At 42.3% G+C, this 20,980-nt stretch overlaps 1 protein-coding gene across 1 annotated transcript in view; it reads right to left on the bottom strand.

Annotated features, from left to right (window-relative positions):
• SHC4 (SHC adaptor protein 4) overlaps positions 1-20,980 on the bottom strand; it is a 63,909-nt gene that overhangs the window by 33,797 nt on the left and 9,132 nt on the right. Inside the window, exons 2-3 of the mRNA XM_018562901.1 lie at positions 7,055-7,125; positions 720-783 (exon numbers count right to left, since the gene is read on the bottom strand). Of these exons, the coding sequence (XP_018418403.1) occupies positions 720-783; positions 7,055-7,125 (135 nt within the window). The remainder of the gene's footprint in view (positions 1-719; positions 784-7,054; positions 7,126-20,980) is intronic.

Here is a 20,980-nt window from a genome sequence, read left to right as displayed (position 1 = left end):
GGGGGGGGGCGGCCCCTTCTTCGGGACACAGAAGCGATCTAGGGACAGGTAAGTCGCCAGGATCGCTTCTGTTGTAAAGCCGACAGTCGGCTCTACAAGTTTAAACAGAGTCCCGGCGGCAAAAGTCGCCGGGAGTCTGTTTAAACAGCCCCGATGCTGGCGACGTACACTGTACGTCAGTCACGAAGGGGTTAAAGGGCCAAAAGCCTAGCTACATCAGTCTTCAATGAGATCAGATCTTACTAAATACTCTATCTGCATTGAGTCTGTATATTTTCTCTGTGCTATGATATCATCCCACAATCAAAAACCAGAGTGCATGATTCTCAGTATGGTTGAAGTTAAACAAGAGATATAAAGTCCATATTGATGTGAATGATTTTGTGTACAGTGCTGCCAGATTTATCACAGATATAAAAATTAACATGAGGTAATCTTCCCTAACTCAAAACATACATTTAAAAAGGTCTGCTTTATAAAGGCAGTGCACAGAGCAATGATGATGTGCAAAGGGCAATAAGATTTTCAGTTTTCTGCAGTGAGGTCAGAATGATGATTGCATTTTTCACAATTTGGAACAGCACTTTTCGTATTGCTCTAAATAAGCTTGATTCTATAATATTTTTATTATTAAGGGGTAACATCTGTAATACTATTATGTAAACAATGATACAATTTTGTATTGTTTGCTACATTCTATACGCTATGCCATTTTTTACCTTTCGCTTTCTTGCAGCTCCTTTGGCACAGGGCACAGCTTCACAGAGGCGACTTATTGCTTCCCTGTAGACATATTAAAACAGCAATTTGGCTTAGATCAGGATATTCAGCATAATCAGATATTTTAGAACCACACAGTTAAAGGGCCAGTTAACCCATATATTATATTTTGGTTATAGTCGGAATGGGTCATATATAACGGAATGGGTCTCTACTACCTTAATATAGTGTTTCAGGATGCTGGCAGAAAGTTTTCTCTGATATTGTTCCTGCACACTTTGGGGTGGTGGGTATTACTACCCATCTTTGTGTTCTTCAAGTTCCTATTTAAGTACTCATAATATAAAATACATTTAAAAATCCAACAGTTACTGTGGATTAAAGAGAAAAGAAAGTCTGTATGTTGGATTAACTCTTGAAACGATTCAGCACAGCTCAGATAATTGCTTCTACTCACTCCTTTGATGTCTGAGAGTACATTGAGGTGCCGATTGGTAATTTACCAAGTTGGAGGTATGTTCTTAAGGCTGATGGCTCAGACGATGTTTGCAAGTATACTTTTAATTCGGTTCCACACACTCCCAATTGGTTCTGAGGAAGGAGGCGTGACCTCTGAAGTGCGTAAACCACTTCACTACCAGGGAAGACGAATAGCCGGTGGATATGCACCTTTCGTTCTGACCCTTTTATGCCTGCTTTTATTCGTCCTTTGTGAGTACCTTTATACCATTTTTTTATTTGTTTATTACAAAGTTTTCATGCGATGGAGGCGCTCTCTGTGTCTTGTCTATCAGTATAATTGCTTTATAAACTCAGAAACGGGTTATAGGAGATAGATTGTTATACAGGTGTAAGGTGATACCTTATATAGTTAAGAAGAGAGTTGGTCACTGTATCCTTTCTGTTCCCTTTCATGGATATCATTCCATCAAATATTTTATTGTACAAAACACCACAAGAACTGCATGATCACATGCTTCTTATGCAAATATTCCAAAAGGGATCCAAAAATATTTTTTATGCCAAACCAGATGACCAAAACGCTGTCCATGTATCTTAACCACATCTTGATCCCCTATATATGGATTCCCTAAACTATAAGCACATTTTTATGCCCATGGTGGATGAGAAATGCTTGTTTGCTGGGTGCTGTTTTAGCTATGGCACACTGGCATGGCATCTGTTTGTTCTTTTCTTCATACGAGTATTCAAAATCATAATCAGGTTGGCTTCTAAATGTTTATGGATTGGATTGTGAAGGTGAAATTTCCTTTGTAAAAATAATTCAGTGGTCTAAAACCAATGGCTTTGATCCACATGTTTCCTTCAACTGACTTTGATGTGACACTGCAGGTCTTTACTACCTGTCTTTCTTAGCACCTACTGTTGGGGATTCCTTTGCTATCAGTTTCAGCATTGTAAAATAATAGCTTCAACAGCGTGTACGAGTTGTATCTTCAACAGCACATACAAGCCTCTTAATATGTTATTCAGGGTGAAAAGGTCAACAACAATGACTTACAACAGTAGTTTGCAGACAGAATCTTCATTCCTACAGTTTATTCCACAAGCCACAAAACCGCACAAGGAACCAAAAGTGAACTGAAGTTGCCTATTCCCCAATGCAGTGGGACAATGGAGGACGTCAATCTAAGGATGACTAACAAGCTAATAGAACTCAAGTAGATGGATGTTACTGGAAAATCCTGTTTTGTATTTGATTGTATTAAGTTTTTCATAGATGTCCATTTTCTATCATCTCTTTTTTTTTGCCCACAAACTGCAATTACACAGGCTCTCTTTGTTCATTGTAACTTGTAGAGAACAGAGGGATGATATAAGAAGTATAGAATTCTGCTGGGGAAAAAAATTGCTTTAAAGCAGAAAAAAAGCACTGCTCGTCACTGAACACAAAGCTTTATTGTCTGAAGAAAACTGAAAGATAATATCGGAACAAAGATAGTTATTCAGCAAAAAATCAGTCCATCGTAAAATGCCGTACTACCAAAAAGACATTATTGTCTAGTTCTGGAAAAGAGCATGGGGTGAAATGTATCTGTGCACAAGATACTTAATTTCTGCAATTATTCCTGGTTGGTTCATGCAAGTACAAAAGTTGTTTACATTTTGGGAGCAAGAAGTGTACGTTAAGCAGTTTTAGGACTGAGGGTCAGTTTGAGATCCACTTGTAGTAGATGTGTAGCTCCTCAAACGAGGATCAATATAGAGGGTGCATATAAGATATTTTGCTTCTCCTCATGTTAGGTAGGAACTCCAAATTAAACTGATTGCCAATCATATGATAAAGTTCACATTATGATAAATTCAAATGTAAATAGTTCCATAGATGCCCTATTGCTATGTTATGAATTCTAAGGAAATTCCTACAAAAAAAACGTAGTCAATGTACAGTATGGACAGCAGGTTTCCAGGATATCTGAAGTTCATATCATACTGGGAACAGGGGTTGTAGTTTCAAGGCTCTGTCTGGTATCATGGCTAACTTTTCAAGATATGATACTCTTTTTTGGCAATACAAAGAACACATAATAAAATAAATGCATATACTGTATAGCTTAAGCTGGCCATACACTGCTCTATTTTCTTCGTTCAAACTGCAAGATGAACTAAAAAAATAGAGCAGATTCCTCCATCAACGCTACGAGTACGTTGATCGAGGAATCCCTGCTGTTTTTTTTAAAGATTTTCCGACCGGGTCCTTTGATCGGCTGATCAAGGGATGCCGGCCAGAAGGGTGTTGGTATGAACAAGTAACCTGCAACAACCACCCTATTGGTCGCAGTGAGATTGCCATGCATTGAAGTTATGTCTTCCAGTACGTGGCATCACATCATTTGATGTAAACCATCCAAAAAATCTTTGATGTGACTTCATCCTTAAAGGGTAATATGGCTTTAAAAAAATTAAAACGACAAAAAATCTTTAAAAAATGAATGTACAGTATAATTGTTGCGCAAACCATTTTGTAAATTGATTTTATTAAAAATTACCTTTCCAATTATAGCTGTAGTCGCAGTAATGTACTAAAACTGTCAAAAAAATGAAATGCAATATTTGGGACCTGGAGGCATTCTGTGCGCAGTTAGTGTAGAGGACTGATTTTCCCTGAAGTCTGCACTAAGACACAAGTAAAAATGTAGGCTTCCCTGGCAATAGGAATTTTATTTTGGTGACACAATCCCTAACGGTTAATTAGCTACTAAAGGGATGCAGACAATGCACCTTTCCCTATTACGACATAGGAAGCCCACCAGCTGATAATAATGATCATAGACCCTCCCATTCAGGAATCAGTTTGGAAAGTACACCCTGCAACAAACAGCTATTTCTTAAGAACAGAAACAGGTATTAAACTGCAATAATGTTGGTTAAAATCCTTGCAATGTACATTCAACCAGATAAGATTGATTTTTAAGATCTTTAAGCAGACTTTTTTCACTAGCTGTATGTAATGTATTATGTCTGCTTCCCCTTTTTTGGATATTTAAAGCTTGTGTGTGGCATTGTACCCTGTGCATACAATGCCACAAACAAAGAGTGCATGCACCCTCAAAACAACTTTCTCCTGTACTGCTCTAATTCTGTGTTGCATACTAATGCATCAGGCTTTCTCTTTCTAACTACAAGTAAGTTTCACCCATGTCTATTACTGCAACATTGTACAACGTGTCTGATTGCCTCAGTATGGCACGCTCAGAAATCTACTGTATTTAAGTTTCACATTGGGTCTCTCAATAACTTTTTATGGCCTATCTGACCGAATACATTGATATCGCTTAATTGAAAGTGAATAAGGAAACCATAATCAAAGTAAGAACTGTCCATGGTAATTTATAACACTCTACACAATGAACATTTTTGTCTGATGTCTACCAGAAGAGTTATTAAGAAGAAGAAGAAAAAAGCACAGAAGGAGGCTCTGTGCCAAGAATGTACAAAACCATTAAACTACGTTTTGTTCATCATCTACATCCCTGACTTGTCCATAATAGAACTTGGGAACATGTGGATATAAGGCAAAGTTACCAACATGAATGGCATCAAACAATGCAATACATACCAAGAACACCAAGCCCTTAGTTACCTCGAGTTCAAAGTAAACATGATAAATATAACTTATGTTAAACTGAACCTATCAACAGGCCCTTGTGGTTTTACCTGGCGAAATGCCCTTATGCTAATGGAAACTTTGTAAACGTCATTGTTATATAGATACTTTAGGAGGCTCTGGTCAGGGCAAGATTGAGCAATTCTGCATCAAGAGGTATATGTTGACAGTTTAGGGCTTTCAGCTACCTCTTACTGTTGTTAATTAAGTAAGTTATGTTTCCCTAAAGGTTCTGCTTAAACGGGTTTAAAAACAATACTACTTGTGCATTACACACAAATACATATGCATAATCAAACAAGGCACAAAAGAACATTTTGCGCCCATTAACATTATCAAATTATGCTAACGTATGGCAAAAAATATACATTCCCAATGCATTTACAGAAAGAACCAGCATTACAGCGCACTACAATGCATGTTGCAGTGCATTGCAACAAATAACTTGAGATGCAACCTTTTTTTCCTGAGTTAGGAAGCTTGCCACAATGCACGATAAAGCACATTGAGCATACCTCCCAACTATCTCTCATTTGGAGTGACTGTTCTTCTTTTGGAACCAAATTCCTCTGCCCTTCTTTCCTCCTCAGTTGCCCCTCTTTTTGGTCCAAAAGTATTATTCAGTACTAAAAACTTTATTTTATCTTTTAATATCTAATTAGCTATTTTGAAAAACCAGAATAAATGAAAAGTAATGATGGAAAACAACAATTCTGGGTTTAACCAATCATTTTTGGCATATAACTTCTTAATGGTCCGTATAACTGGAGGTGTGGCAAGGGGTTTGCCATTGCCTAGTTACATTGTGTGGGAAGGTGTCCCTTTTCTCATCTCAGAAAGCTGGGAGGTATTCATTGAGGCGAACGCAGTACCCCAGCTCAGTATGGTGTAAGCGGCTCTTAGGTTATTATTGTGTGCAGCGGTTTTATACAAAAAGGAAATCTCCTCAGTAGATGAACCTGAAAGAAGTTCTAACCTTTGTTCACTCTATATAAAATAAAAACTTGTGTTTTCTGATATTCTATGAAGCAAAACGTAGGGTTATGGCCTTTAGTGATTCTGTAGCACCTCAGGGTAACCCCAGAAAACTATTTTCTATCACCTTTTTTTGCTTTTTTTTGCCAATTTTGAGAACATTTTAGGTTATTTTTGTAAAATAAAAATATTGTTTGCTGCTACGGCTTATAAATTGAGGTCAACTCCATGTGACGGAAAATTTCAAAGTTATGTGCAGATTTCGCATGGTCGCTTTTTTGCGACATTAGGCAGTTATGGCTGCATATGAACAATATTATATGTATGTGTAATCTGCTTGATTACATAAAAAGTAATGGGTGCAAAGTTGATATTTCAGCATTTTTTTGATAAATCGAGGTTCCACCACTGGAAGTCTGTTCAGATACTGTGGGTCACTGGCCAGTGGTTGAACGTGGACGGCAACGCTGCAAACACCCAAATTGTAAGGGCCAGAGTGTAACGAAATGTTTGAAGTGCAATGTTCACCTATGCCTCAACAAGATAAAAAAATTGCTTTTAGGAACTCGAAGAGTAAAAATATTTCTTCCCATGTGACTTTTGGTTGATTTTATGACATTCTATTGATTTTTGATTATTTTTGTCATTTGAATTCTTTACCGCAGGTACTGGCCAATAACGTAATTTTATTACTTAAATGCCTAGTGTCGCTAATTTGCATCATACCTAAATTTTTCTCCATAGTATGTGCTATATTCAAATTAACAATCTCCACCTTCCTTTGTATCTGCTTGAAAGCCAAAACACCTGCAGCTGGGAGACACCTGCAGGTGAGCACTGGAACTGCAGGGCTAGCTCCAGCGCCACCTGGAGGCGCTCTGGATCCTAACAACAACATAGCTGAACTGGAAAGTGAGATGAATTGGAGAATTTCTCCAAATCAGCTATGTTGTCCTTAATTGTTCACTTCTCCTGTCTTCTCTAAACTCGTCACCCTTTTGTGAATAACACTGTTAGACTTGTTCTATCTCGATGGCAGCTGTCACCAGGACAGGAAGTGAGGGTGGATCTTCCTAGGGACATAGATGCAATAAAAGCCTGATGGAAGTTATGACCCTTCCCAACTCTATCATTACAAAATAACAAATGTTTTAGCTCAAGCTACATTTAAAATTTTTTGTTAACAGCTGTGCATTTAAGCAGTTTCTGCTTCCACAGCTTATGTATTACCTTGTAACTTGAGTTCTTGTTCCAAAATCAAGGGATCTCATGGACTGCAACACTTCAATACAACCCATGTACTGCAAAACAAGATCAGAGATTCGGGCTGTAAAAATTATTTATATTTGGTGTATAAACATGAAGTGCACAACAATACATACATGTCTTTGCATCAGTACAATGCATACACAATTTTGCTTATATTACATGTTTTTTTAAATATAGTATGTCTAAAAAATATTGACTGCAAACCACAAAATCTTCTTAAGTCACAGTCTGTAAGGCCTCATTCATACAGGACGTGTTGCTTAATATGGTGTACGGACATTTTTTGATACATCCTGAGCTGAAGGGAAAAGCATGTGGGCAGCTCATAGTAGTCTATGGAGAAGCAGGAGCTGTGCACCCTCAAACACTGCCTCCCACAGCACCAAGTTTTGATAGCTGCACACAGATCGTGTATGGCCTTGGACACAAAAAAGATGGATCCAGGTTCGTACACCATCTTCTTCCCCCAGCTCCGCAGCCTTTCACGCTGTATTGGGCAACACACCCCATGTGAATGAGACCTAAGAGGTTCATGATGGTTGAAGACCTGAAAGAAATGATACTATACATACATTTTTGACAACTGGAAAAAGAAACAGCCAGTCAAAAGTATTGAATAAGGATGAGATTCAGGTTCACCACTAGAATGGGTCTGAGTGGAATCTTGCCAGTTCAAGATTCATGTACCCAGCAAAATGATGTGCAGATTCGCCTAGGGTAATTTTTCTAAAACTATAATGCACTACATCACCTTTGAACTATAGTCAGCAGGCTTAGAAGGGCCAACAAGGGGTCTTTTGGTTAAGCATTTCCCCTCACTAAAAATGGGGCACAAAGCGGCCATAGTGGCAGAAAACTGGAAGCTGTTGCAGGAAAAGCTGACAAACTGCATAGGAAGTGATTAGTGTAAGGTACGAAACTGTACTTTAATTTTGATTGATAGTTTTTTGAGCAATCAACCCCTTTGCTGCCTTTTTGTTCTTATTATTTTTCTATCATTTTATTCTGTAGTTTGATTGCAGGTCAGCAGTCACTTTTTGCAGCAGTCCAGTTGCTAGCAAACTTTTTTTTCCTGCAAGGCTTCCCTTTAAAAAAATAGTGTACGTATCTTACAGGGATGGTGATTTGTTTTGGGTTTGGTTTTATTATTTTAGTGGGGGGTTCCTGTTTTATATGTATTTTATATTGATAAAAATAAAAGTTAGGCATACAGCGGTAAAGCCTTATAACCTTGTCCTGCTGCTGGACTATTTTACATTTCTGTATCTTCTGTAGTATCTTAATTCTTGAAGTAAAACCCCAGACTGTGCTTTTTTTCTTCAGTATTTGGACCTAGCCTTGCTCATTAAGCTGTCCTGCAGCTATCCAACTGTATCATCTGTGGTATCTTCTGTGGTCTCTAATTCCTGTTGTAAAATACTGTACTCTTGTACAGTACTCCTGTACTCTTTGTCTTTAGTTCATTTTGGCCTGTTATCCCTGATTAAAACTATCCTGCTATTGTCCAATGTTATACCGTTGTGTGCTCTGCAGTATCTTAATTTACATAGTAAAAACTGAGCCTGTGATCCTTGTCTTTAGCAAATTTAGGCCTAGCCTTGCTTTTTAAAATTGCCCTGCTGCTGGCCAATTTAACAATGTTGTGTCACCTGAGGTCCTTTAATTCATGTAATCAAACACATACCTGTAGTTTTTTTTCTCTAGAACATTTCAGGTACATTGCCCTCATTAAAAATGTCCTGCTGCTGGCCAAGTTTACGCTGCTGTATCATCTGTGGTCGATTAATTCTTAATAAGCGCTTGATAGAAATTGACCAGCTGCAGGGCAATTTTGCATTAGCAAGAACAGGGACAGTCAGGCCACACTACTGGTAGTGATGAGCCGAACACCCCCGTGTTCGGTTCTAACTCGAACTTTCGAACATGGAAAAAGATCTAACTCGAACTTAGAACTCAATGCAAGTCTATGGGGGTAGAACTCAGAAATTTAAATGTCCCCATTTTGAAGCCTTATATGCAATTTATTGGCCATAAAAAGTATATGGGGATCCGGGTACTGCCCTGGGGGACATGTATCAATGATGCGAACGCTAGAACAAGCAATGTTCGAGTCGAACCTATGGTCGACTCTGCCACTTTAAGCGGGTCTATTACTGTTTGATAAAAAAAATAACATGTATTGCTGCTAAAGCTACCTGAAAAACGTCTGGGGGCTCTTTATTTTGTATTTTTATTTCTCTTTACTTCCACTCTTAAGATATTCTCACACATTCCTGGGTCCATTCTCTGTCCACTAGGATAAAGTATATTTTGTGGATTTATAGTACGATACATTGTAATGATTGTTTTCCTTTACAAAGAACTGTTTATTATCTACAAAAGTTCTGATTGTCCTCTATAAAGATTTTTTTTCTCTTTTATGTAGTCAGATCTTTTTCCATTTCCGTGCATAACATTGTGTAATACGAACTTCAAAGGCCTGACACCTAGTCAGCTGTCTTTGAAAATGTTTGATGCGCACAGTAAGATGTATTATAAAGGCTCCATCTCACATGAAAATCACAAGGGGGTTTCTAAATCTAAAACAAAACTTTCAGATTGAAAGTATACAATAACAATGCTGTACTGTACACACTGGCAGCCTGGTCCTATTTGAGATCAAGTGTTACTAGTGTGTTGTTGGCTCTAAACTTCACTTCGGCATCTTAAGCTGGCCATTCACTGGTAGATTCTCGTACAGATGTTCATATGAAAAATCTTGTCAGAACATTTGACAATGCAATCAGAAACTTGACAAATGTTGTTCAAAATCTTGTTTGATTTTGATATTCAATTTTTTTAATGAATGGAGTTTCTCCCCAACGAAAACCCCATTCGCTGTTGCCACGCCATACCCTGCTGCCATACCCAGGGTAAGAATACCAAGACCCAGACCTTCTCCTAATTGACCCTAATAGTACTGTAAAAATATTGTGAAGAAAACTTGAACATTCTTAATTCAGGACACAGGTAAAGCCCATCCAAAAAAGATACTTCATTTGATTGCAGATTCTAGCCCATTATATCGACTGCATCTATCTAAAACCTCTTTTAGCAAGAAAACAAATGTGTACATGACTTCTCTAATAATTTTTTCGACAGTATAATGGACAGTTTATGGTAAGGTGGTTTTAAATGCCCTTCATCAATGTACATTTTACACACCATGTGCTTTCTCTCGTAGTCCATAGCCCTACAGAAGTTTTGAACAGAATGACTTGGGACTTATGTGGGGCTTCTTTGCTTCACTCCTGAGAGTGAATGTACCGTAAGTGAATGTATTGGCAGTGTGTACTGTATAGAAAGCCCCCTCCCCATCTCCAGTCATTGAGGTAACTTAGCCCACCGTTCCCATTTCCAGATGCGTAGCAACCTCGCAATTGCGGCCGGGGCCACTGCTGCAATCATAAAGACCGTAGCTTCCTATAGGGCTTTTTTGTGGCCTAGCCTGAGTGTCTCCTGCCTTGGCAGAAGACCTTAGTTAGCCTGGGACCTACTATAGCTTTGTTTGAAAGTACATTTATCCTTCAAGGAAAACCTCAGTTCCAGTATAGGCATGTTAAACACAGATCCTACTAACTGGAAGTACTAACTGACAAGTAGGCATTTAACAAACTTTGAATAGTGCTACTGAAGCCTGCTAGCCACTTGTTTAAAGTGATTTCACCCTGCCTTCCTGCAGAGCTGGAAGCCCAAAATCATATGGGAATGCAGTCCAGAAGGTGCATTCTCATGGGATTTTGAGCGCCCAGTTATCCCAAGAGGCATCTGTGAAGCACTGTAACGTCACCCATGCAAGTGTCAGGGGCTGGGGCCAAGAGGTGCTGGCAAAAAAGATCTGTGCTTAATCTCCAAAAATTTGAAGGTGCTTTAACGGCCTCTTCACACCTATGCATTGCGATATTGGACATGTTGCCACAATACATTTTACACATGTTAGTGCATTGCAGCGAAATTCAGTTTCAGTGGCACCTGTGTACATGCACCTTTTTGAGGACTCAGACAGCAATAAAAAAAATGAAAGAAGGGGCTATCCTTACCCCATTCTATCCAAAACTTAAAGAAAAGGTTGTGCTTAGAGATCCATTTTAACCTTAGCAAAGTAAGGGGATAAAAAAGGATAAATAAATGAATCGGCTTCATGTTAAAAAAAAAAAAAGATCCCATAGCAACTACATTCTCTTAATGTTCCCCAATATTTGCTAAGTAGCTGTGGGCAATGACAGTACCTTTCTGTTATATTAATGCAATTGAGCTATTTATAGGCTGGGGCCTAGCTCAAGCTCACAGAACAATAAACACTTTTGGAAGTTAAACATTCAATGTAATAAAAGCTGAGCTCCATGTGAACAGCTAAATGCACACATGAAATACATATATGGGTGCTGTTTTACCTGCCAAAGGATTTGTATTTCTGCCCTTCAGGTCCTAAGATTTATGCAGCTCTGCCACATAGCAAAGCCCTGTTGGCAAGGCGGAAGACCAGATTGTACTTCAGTTAACTAATTCAAGTAGGTTTTCTCCTCACCACCAGTCTGTTATTAGACAGTGAAAGAGAAGGAGACTATTAAAGTGCTCATCTCATTATTCTGCTTTCTCTGCCTATTAGCATATTTCACATTAGCACATGGGCACTGCAGCACAACTCTGCTATACATGAGATTGCCAGAGGTTAATACCAAGTTAGGACCAAGTACTTACACTGCTTGCATTCAAAAATACATTGATGTACTAATGAATACAGAACTTCATTATATGTGTATGTTATATCTGCCTGGAGTTTGACTTTAAAGTGATGTACTGGTCCTGAAAGAGGGACTTCTGTAGAGGAAAGAAGGATGAAAATATTTATATACCCTGTTTCCCCGAAAATAAGACCTACCCTGAAAATAAGACCTAGTACTATTTTTGGGAATTGCTAAAATATAAGACCTACCCCGGGTTTTCAAGCCTGCTTGTTCGACGGAAGACGTGCGACCGTACAGTAGAAACGGTTGCATGTCTTCCATACACTTTGCGATTATCGTACGATCGCGGGATTTCCCGCGATTATCGTACGATAATCGTGCAGTGTATGGGCACCTTTAATGTCTGTACATGTTACAAGCGGCAACTGTCACCCATTCAAATTATTGATTGGGTGACAGCTGCTGCATGTACATGCCTGCACACCGTATGTAATCATATGTGAAAGGATTACATGCAGTTAGGAATCTGTCACTATCCCTGGATACACTATTGTGTATCCAGGGAGAGTGATTTTTTTTGTAACTGCATGTAATCATATCACATACAATTACATGCGGTATGCAGGCGTGTACATGCAGTGGCTGTCACCCGATCATTAGCTTGAATGGGTGACAGTTGCTGCATGTAAATGCCAGATTAGGTGGCGGTCCGTCACAATCATATCACATACAATTACATGCGGTGTGCAGGCGTGTACATGCAGCCGCTGTCACCCGATCATTAACTTGAATGGGTAACAGTTGCTGCATGTAAACGTAAGATTAGGGATTCCTGCTGCAGGAAAACGCAAGTTTGTGACACAGGAATCCCTAATCCCCCAGCAGACATCATAAACTCCCCCCCCCTTTCCTTCCAAGCCCCCCAGCAGACATCATAAACTCCCCCCCCTTTCCTTCCAAGCCCCCTCACCTGCTTACATCCATGCAGGGAGGAGGCACATCATCATTCCCTGGTGATCTAGTGGTGATCATTAGTAAGGTCTGCACTAGACCTTACTAATGATTCATCATTCGGCCGGAGCTCAGAACTGACAGGGCTCCGGCCGGAGCAGGCAGAAGCAGCTCTGCGGTCTGCATCTGTCTGAGATGCAGACCGTGTAGCTGCTCCCGCAAGTCGGGCACGCGCTCCGTGACCGTGTGCCCGATTTGTCAGCTGGCAAGAGACCGCTGCCATCCAGTAAAGCTGTACGGCAGCGGCCGTTTTAAAGGGGAATCAGAGGAGGGGTAACGGGGGGGGCAAGGAGTAACCTAGGGGGGGCAATTGCCCCCCCCCTTGCCCCCCTGTAGAGACGCCTATCCTGTTTTGTTCCTGATAATCTGGCTCTGTAATGGATAGGAACGAGTTGTTATTAACTCAGATTTAAAGGTGCAAGCTGTGGTACAGTCATCCTGATTCTTGCTTCATTATTATTGAGTCACTGACCTAAAACAAGCATGTACGATCAAGGTTCAAAATGTTCAAACTTCACTGGCTGCATGCTTTTTCCAGGCCAGTAACTAAATAGATAATGAAGCAAGGATCAGGATGACCACCTTAGAGCCTACATCTTTAAATTATTTTATTGGCAGCTCCAGTTTTTCTCTCTTCTCAGATTCACTTTAAGAATTAGCAGATCAGGACTTGCATATACCTCTGTTATATATTCCTGTGCTATATATGTTACTCATAATTAACTCATTAACACCCTAAATTTTCCAGTCGCAGAAGCTGCAGCTTTGAGTCTCTATGATGCTGCCTCTTCTAGGAGTTGTAGCCAGCCCATGACCCCATACTCAGGGGCGTATCTAGCACGAGGCAAACAAGGCGTTTACCTCGGGCGGCATTTTTCAGGGGGGCGGCCCCCCAGGCAGAGGGTGAGGCGGCCGGTGAGCAGAGGGGACAGTGAGCGGGACAGCTTCGCCTTCCGACATGAGGTAAATGCTCGGACCGTTCATATCTCAAGGTCTGATGAGGAAGACGCAGCCGTTCTCAGTGAACAGCTTCCTCATCAGACCCTGAGATACTGTGTATGTGCGGTTTACTGACAGTGTGTGTAAGCACGGGACGGTCACGGGACATTACCTTTATATACAAAAAACCGCGAGGTTTAAATTGTCCTTTAAGGGAACGTTTTCACTTTCCTCTGACCAGCCATGGGGGGGGGAGGGGGGGAGGGCGCCCAAATCTAGTCTTGCCCAGGGCAGCACAAAACCTAAATACACCACTGCCCATACTGCTCATTACAGCAGAGCTCTTCATTATGAATTCTCAGTGTGCTGCTGCAGGGATGCTCTTAGCCAGCACCTTTCCTCTGTCATTGATAAAATGAAATATTCAGTGGAGTAGGTGAGTCATGCACTGAGATCATATGATGATGAGTAAGTGTTCACTTGCCTCTGTGGCCTGTGCGTGGGAAGCTACTCTAAACTAAGATGAGAAAATCAATATCAGAATTACTCAGAAGAGAATACAGGCCGACGTTATCTTTTATTTACAGATCCAGCTTTGTGCCTAGAATCTAAATATATGGAACTTTGTATTCCTCGCTATGCTGAACAAATGTTTGGTATAGTGAAGGTACTTCCAGAGTTCAATACTCCTGTTAATTAAATCGTGCTAATTGTTAGCGGGATATAGATCAAAGTAACATTGCCTATTAATAAACCTGAGTGAAAAAAAGAAATAGTGAAAAGCAAATTACGTTTTATCGATGCAGTGTTTATCCATATAGATACAGTGGTAGCATAGCAACAGGAATTGGAAGATATATATATATGTGTATTTTTATTAATCATATTTATTTCTTTTTTGTTGGTGCGTAGCCCACCTCTAGATTTAAGACGGGCTGACCTCTAGCTTTAATAAAGATGGGCTGTGCCCCACCAAAACATCAGCTTTGTATTAAATGTAAGTGCCTGCATCAAAGAGTTTGTTATACAGAATATAATTCAAGACAAAGGGTAAACCTTTCATGGTGACCCTGTGGGCCTGTTTACATCATGAATGTTGGCCAGCCTAGTCTCTCGTTCGTGCTGCTCTCGACTATAGAAACTCTTCCGAAGTTCGGCTATAGAGGTACTCTCCCCATACAGGCTTTCTAGGCGCCCCACAATGGCCGCTCTGTTGTCTCTCTTCTTCTCGGGCATAACCATCACAGCCCGGCGGGCTTCCACTTCTAGCACATTAATGACCAAATCTGCTGCGGGTATTTCGAACAAGCGGACTGAGCTGTCCAGTCGCTCCACCCAGTCTGTCTGGGAGATATTTGTGCCATTGAATTTTGGAATCAGTGCCAAAGCTGCTCCATATGGTGCCATGATTGACCCTCTAGCCACTCCCCCGCTTGAGGACGGTGGTTCTGACATCCTGCCGACTACGCCAACATGTAAGCGGGTTTAGGGTGTGGCGGCTTCAAAGAGGGAATCACACGTAATTGACTTTTAACAGGATAACGTTTATTACCGGAGGGCCGGTAGCATGAAGAATATTTACAATAGTAAAGCAAACGGTTTCACTCCAGGCATGGAGACACAGGTACACGGTACAGTCACTTCAGATGTAAGCGGTAGTGGGATTCGTTAGCACCCTAGACACTTCCCACTGACTGGCACAGTCTAAACCCAAGCACACAATACATATCTGTAAGGCTGATAGCACTCTACCCGGAAGCAGCGATATTCGTTCCATACAGGGAGATAGGAGTCTGGCACACTCTTCCCGCACTCACAGCGGAGACACTGGTTTGGTTATAAACACCTGGGAGTCTTTTCATCCGACCCGGATTACCGATACAGGACTCCGTAGGAACCCTGAACTATCCCTCACAGGCTGGAACACTCTCCCTGCACTTTCCTGACTCTCCCTCACAAGCGGGTCTCTGTCCCTGTCTACATCCACACGTGTTCTGACTACAAACGTGGTTGTGTTTCCTATATAAGATAACCACCCCAAAATGGCCGACCAAATCTCCCGAGATTTCCTGTCCAATCAGGACACCAGGCTTCTCCAAAATGGTGCTGGAGACAATTGTAGAGGCTTAACAGTGCTGAACATATTTACATATAAACATATCAAAATCGCTGAAAGTAGTTATATACACTTATTAACCCACTTTATCCTGCAGCCAGCTAGGCTGCCCTGTCACTGGCAACTGCCTACAAGCCTTGCCCAGCACTGTCTCAACGCATAGAAAAGGATAACGATGAGCTTGGGTTCAGTCCAAATTTGAATTTGTCTGAACACAGAAGTGCCAGCCCAATCAGTTGCGAATGGGCATTCCCCACCCTGCAGGTACACGTAAACAAAGGTGTGGGATGCATGTTGGGAACAATGTCATTGACCAAATGTGGGCACATAAGGTCGATGTTACCAGCACCCCATAATGTTACTCGCATATAATGTTTACATGCAGCTGCCGGTTGGGGAATGCCCTGGCCACAACGGTTGGGCCAGCATTGACAGCTTCCTTCTGGGTTTGGACATACTCAAGTTTGGACTGAACCTGAGCTCATCATTAGACAAGGAAAATTGCCTATTAGTTCAGTTCATTGCTCTACAGTGGTGTGTTCTGAAAAAAGTGGGACATGCAACCTTCTGTGTGAATAAACATGAATGAAATGTAATTCTGTAATATTTCAATAAAAAAAGTGAAACTGTGATTTGTTATTTACACTGGTCAATACCATTATTTACAATGGTATTGACACTTCACAGCACACACTAGCAGCCGCGGTACAATGTGTCCACTGGTGTGCACGAGCCATGAAAGTGTTAGTGAGTGCAGCAGAATGCAGTCAAGTAACCAGCATTATCAGAAGTAACTGCTTGCCTATTCTCCACAGTAGGGTTTACTTTAAAGGGCCAATTCACACCAGTCAGGTCTATTGCAGTGCATCTAATACATGCCCGCTAATGCATGTTATAGCGAGCATTACCATGAGTTGAGTTAAGGCAGCCCATTCCAATGATGCACCCACAATGGACCTAAAATCGTACCTGCAGCATTTATGTATGGTGTTACCTTGTGTAGTTGTGCACAGCAATGCGGGTGCCATTAAAAATGAATGGCATTGCAGTGCATCAACATACATAACATGCGTTACCCCAGCACAGTGGTGTGAATGGGCCCTTACTGATAACACATAATATTGTACTATACAAGTGTTGGAGTTTGAAGAGAAGTCTTTTGCACTTCCTAAGCATTCAGTATACGTGTGTATTACTCATGTACCGTCATTAGGTTACTATAAAAGCAATGCTAGTGTATTTTCTCTCACTGGATAATGAAATGGACAAATACAGTGGTTGCACTAAGCTTTGTGCCTATGAAAGAAAATATCTTAATCACTGATGAGATTGGACGATGCATGACTCACTCAATTTAATTCAACTTCCGACAAGGTCGGTCTGTTTTTATTTAATGGTAAAGATAAGTGCCAGAAAGATCTGGTATCCCTACAATGTACCAATGACTCATACTTGGGACGCACTGCAGAAAGAAACAGTTATATGCGATGTTAAGACCATTGTCTTATGAATGTTGACTTCACAGCACAATGAAATAATATACTTAAGACAGCATTTTCTTAAAACTCAGGGGAGAACTGTAGATCATAAGATTTTATTCATGTATAATAATGCTTTGCGCAATTTAACTCTCAGAATGTATTCAGGTGTCCTTAGGGTTGCCCCTTTTTCTCTGGCAAAATAAGCGATAGATGGTGGGGTACGTGGATGATGACGTGGATGATGATTTCACCCTCCCCTTGGCGGCGCAGGGGGAGTCCCCCCTTTACATTAGACTCCTCTCTTCACATCAGAAGCCCCCTTTACACCAGAAGCCCCTCCCTTACATCAGGAGCCCCCTGCACATCAGAAGTGGCCCTTAACTTCATGAGCCCCCCTTCATATCACAAGCCACCCTATTCACATCAGTTTCCCTTCATATCAGTGTTTCCCCTTCACACCAGTAGCCCTTCCTTTTATATCAGGAGCCCACTGCACATCAGAAGTACCTCTTCACGTCAGGAGTCCCCCTTCATATAACAGTCCCCTATTTACAAGAGAGTCCCCCCTTCACATCAGAAAATCCAATAGTAGTCCAAAAACTGCAGCCTAGGTGAGACCTCAAACAGCCCTATTGAGACCATGCACACAGCACTGGTGACACCGTGCACACAACCATGGTGACACCGCGCACACAACCCTGGTGACACCGCGCACACATCCCTGGGAAGACCACGCACACAGCCCTGGGAAGACCGTGCACAGTCTGTTGAGATCGCACAACCCTGGTGAGAGCGTGCACACAGCCTTGGTGAGACCGTGCAAACAGCCCTGGTGAGACCACATAGCACTGTTGAGACCACACAGCCCTGGAGAGACCGCACGCGGCCCTGGGGAGACCGCACACAGCCATGTTGAGACCGCACAGGGCCCTGGAGAAACTGCGCACAGCCCTGGGGAGACCGCACACGACCCTGGGGAAACCGTGCACACAGCCCTGGTTAGACCGTGCACACAGCCCTGGTTAGACCGTGCACACAGCCCTATTGAGATCACACAGCCCTGGTGAAACAATGCACACAGCCCTGGAGAGACCGTGCACACAGCCCTGGTTAGACCGTGCACAGCCCTATTGAGATCACACAGCCGTGGTGAGAGCACACACAGCCCTGGAAAGACCATGCACACAGCCCCGGAGAGACCATGCACACAGCCCTGGTGAGACCGCACAGCTTTGGTGAGACTGTACAGCCCTGGTGAGACGCCGCACACAGCCCTGGTGAGACGCCGCACACAGCCTTGGTGAGATCCGCACACAGCCCTGGTGAGACGCCGCACACAGCCCTGGTGAGTAACACATCTAGCTAGTATCTAGCTTCATATTATTCTGCATTGCTGTATAATGTATTGCTGGGATTTGTAGTCCTCTATAGCTGGTGGTATTCTGCATGGATGTATAATATATTGCTGGGATTTGTAGTCCTCTATAGCTGGTGGTATTCTGCATGGATGTATAATGTATTGCTGGGATTTGTAGTCCCTCTGCAGCTTGGAGCCAGTGGCAGAACTACCAGGGGCACAGCGTTTGCAGCTGAGACTGGGTCCTGGCACTCCATCACTGTCCTAAAATCATTAATATGTATTGTTTTAGAAGAACTGTCACATGACACTAAAAAATTGGTATCAGCGAATACTTGAGGAAAAGTATCGGCACTTGTATTAGGTCTTGAAAAAATGGTATTGGTGCATCCTTAGTAGAAATCTTCCCATCAGGGTATGCTGTATACTTCCCACAGCACTAATCTTGTGGTGCTACCGGGGTTAAGAGCAGCGGGTGCGACTGTGAACCATCGGCGCCACTCTCCATCATCTTCCTCCTCTCTTGTCCATTCACAGGGCAGTGTTTTTTCCCAGAATGCAAAGTGTTTTGTAATTGGAAGAGGCATATCCTGTCATTCATCTGACTTCCCTTCATTCACAGAATGCTTTGTATTCTGGAAAAGAATACTATGAGTTTTCCCCTACATGGAAAGAACACGGAAGCATGTATGATTTTGTCACTATCAGTGTCAGAGCTGTCATTCCCTGGCCCCTGTGGCTGCGGATGATGCTGATCAAGCACCATCTGTGCAAAATGAAAAGGATGCTGCTCTGTAATGCGACAGCTGAGTGTTTGAGCACTTGGTAAATATCGCACACAGTAACTACAGAGGAAAATATCACTTAGACATACAGTGGAGAAGATTCATCAACTCTGCTGAACAGGAAGACATTGCATGAGAGAGGCATTGAGGCATATTTACTATAAGATAATTTCCTAGGTGTGTAGGTGTTCTTACAGTAAAGCTGTCATAATAAAAAGAACATGGAGGCTGCCATTGCTGGCCTCTCTCTATCTAAAAATAGCAGCTGCCTGGCTGTCATGTTAACCCCCTTGCTTCACTGTGTCAGGGTACTTCAGCCAGTACTCATAGTACAGCTTCTGCGCACATGCATGCAGTATTGTACATAGACAAAAGCATGCACGAAAACGACATGCACATGCACACGCAACACCATGCACGTCTTCTGCATCTTCAGTTGTACTTATTGTGTCTTGATTTTGTTCCAGATATCGGTTTGACCCGGCTTGATTCCTGACTCTTGCTGCCTGCCTTGTGACCTCAGCTTATCCTCCTTCTTCTGTTTCCTGATTTGGTGCCACTCTGCTTGCAAGTGTATGACCCAGCCTGCTCCTGACTTCGCTTTGCCTCCTGATTGGGAACCACGCCGCCCGCACGTTATCGACCTGGCCTGTTCCTGAATTTGCTTCTGCTCTTCACACCAGTGCTGCCTGATCTGCTAGCAACCGCCAGCTACCTCTGGCACACAGTCATCATCTGCACCATCATTGCCGGTGTGCCAACATCTGCATCAGCCACAGGCACTCGTGCCTCTCTCAATCTGTGCAACTGCTGTCTCATCTCCAGTGGGGCTCAGACAAGAGCTGCAAGGGGAGGCCTTCCTCGTCACTTCAGGCTCATACCAAGGTATGTAACACATTGACCCAGGACAAGCATGAATTTTCTCTGACCTCCTTGTTCTGCATTCTCTTTCCTCAGTCTGTCACAAGTCCATACTGTAGACCTACATTTAGAGTACCTGAGACAAACGTGAAGGCGCAAGGCTAGAGGGACTATGAAACTTATTGAAACAAAGTGAAGGAAGGAAGAGGAGATGGATCACTTACTTTTAAGTGGGTCTCGGGACCGGATGGATGTGGAACAGTGAAGGAAATCGTGGAGTCCAACGCAGTGCAATCAGTGAAGGTTAGTGTGTTGCCTTGGGTAGCTCATCACGGGAAAATGAGAGGAGAGGGGTGGACAGGGGTGCAGGTGATGGCACACACAGTGTGTCCGTGTCCCCGCTGAAGCAATGTGAAGTGCCAGTGATGTGAGGACTGACGTCAGGCTGGGCTGCAGCTGCGAGTGGAGGAACTCGGGCTGTGAGATGGACGTGTCTGGGCCAGTGTCCGTGCCGTGGTGATGATGTAGGATGGAGAATCGGCCGGGATGGTGGTGAGGTGAGGAAGGATCAGGTTGGTGAGGTAGTGGGTAAAGGCTCGGGAGCAACGCG

Source organism: Nanorana parkeri, unplaced genomic scaffold (genome assembly GCF_000935625.1).
Source record: "Nanorana parkeri isolate BGI_ZX_2015 unplaced genomic scaffold, ASM93562v1 scaffold611, whole genome shotgun sequence".
Lineage (NCBI taxonomy): Eukaryota > Metazoa > Chordata > Amphibia > Anura > Dicroglossidae > Nanorana > Nanorana parkeri.
This window is presented reverse-complemented; position numbering and strand designations above follow the sequence as displayed.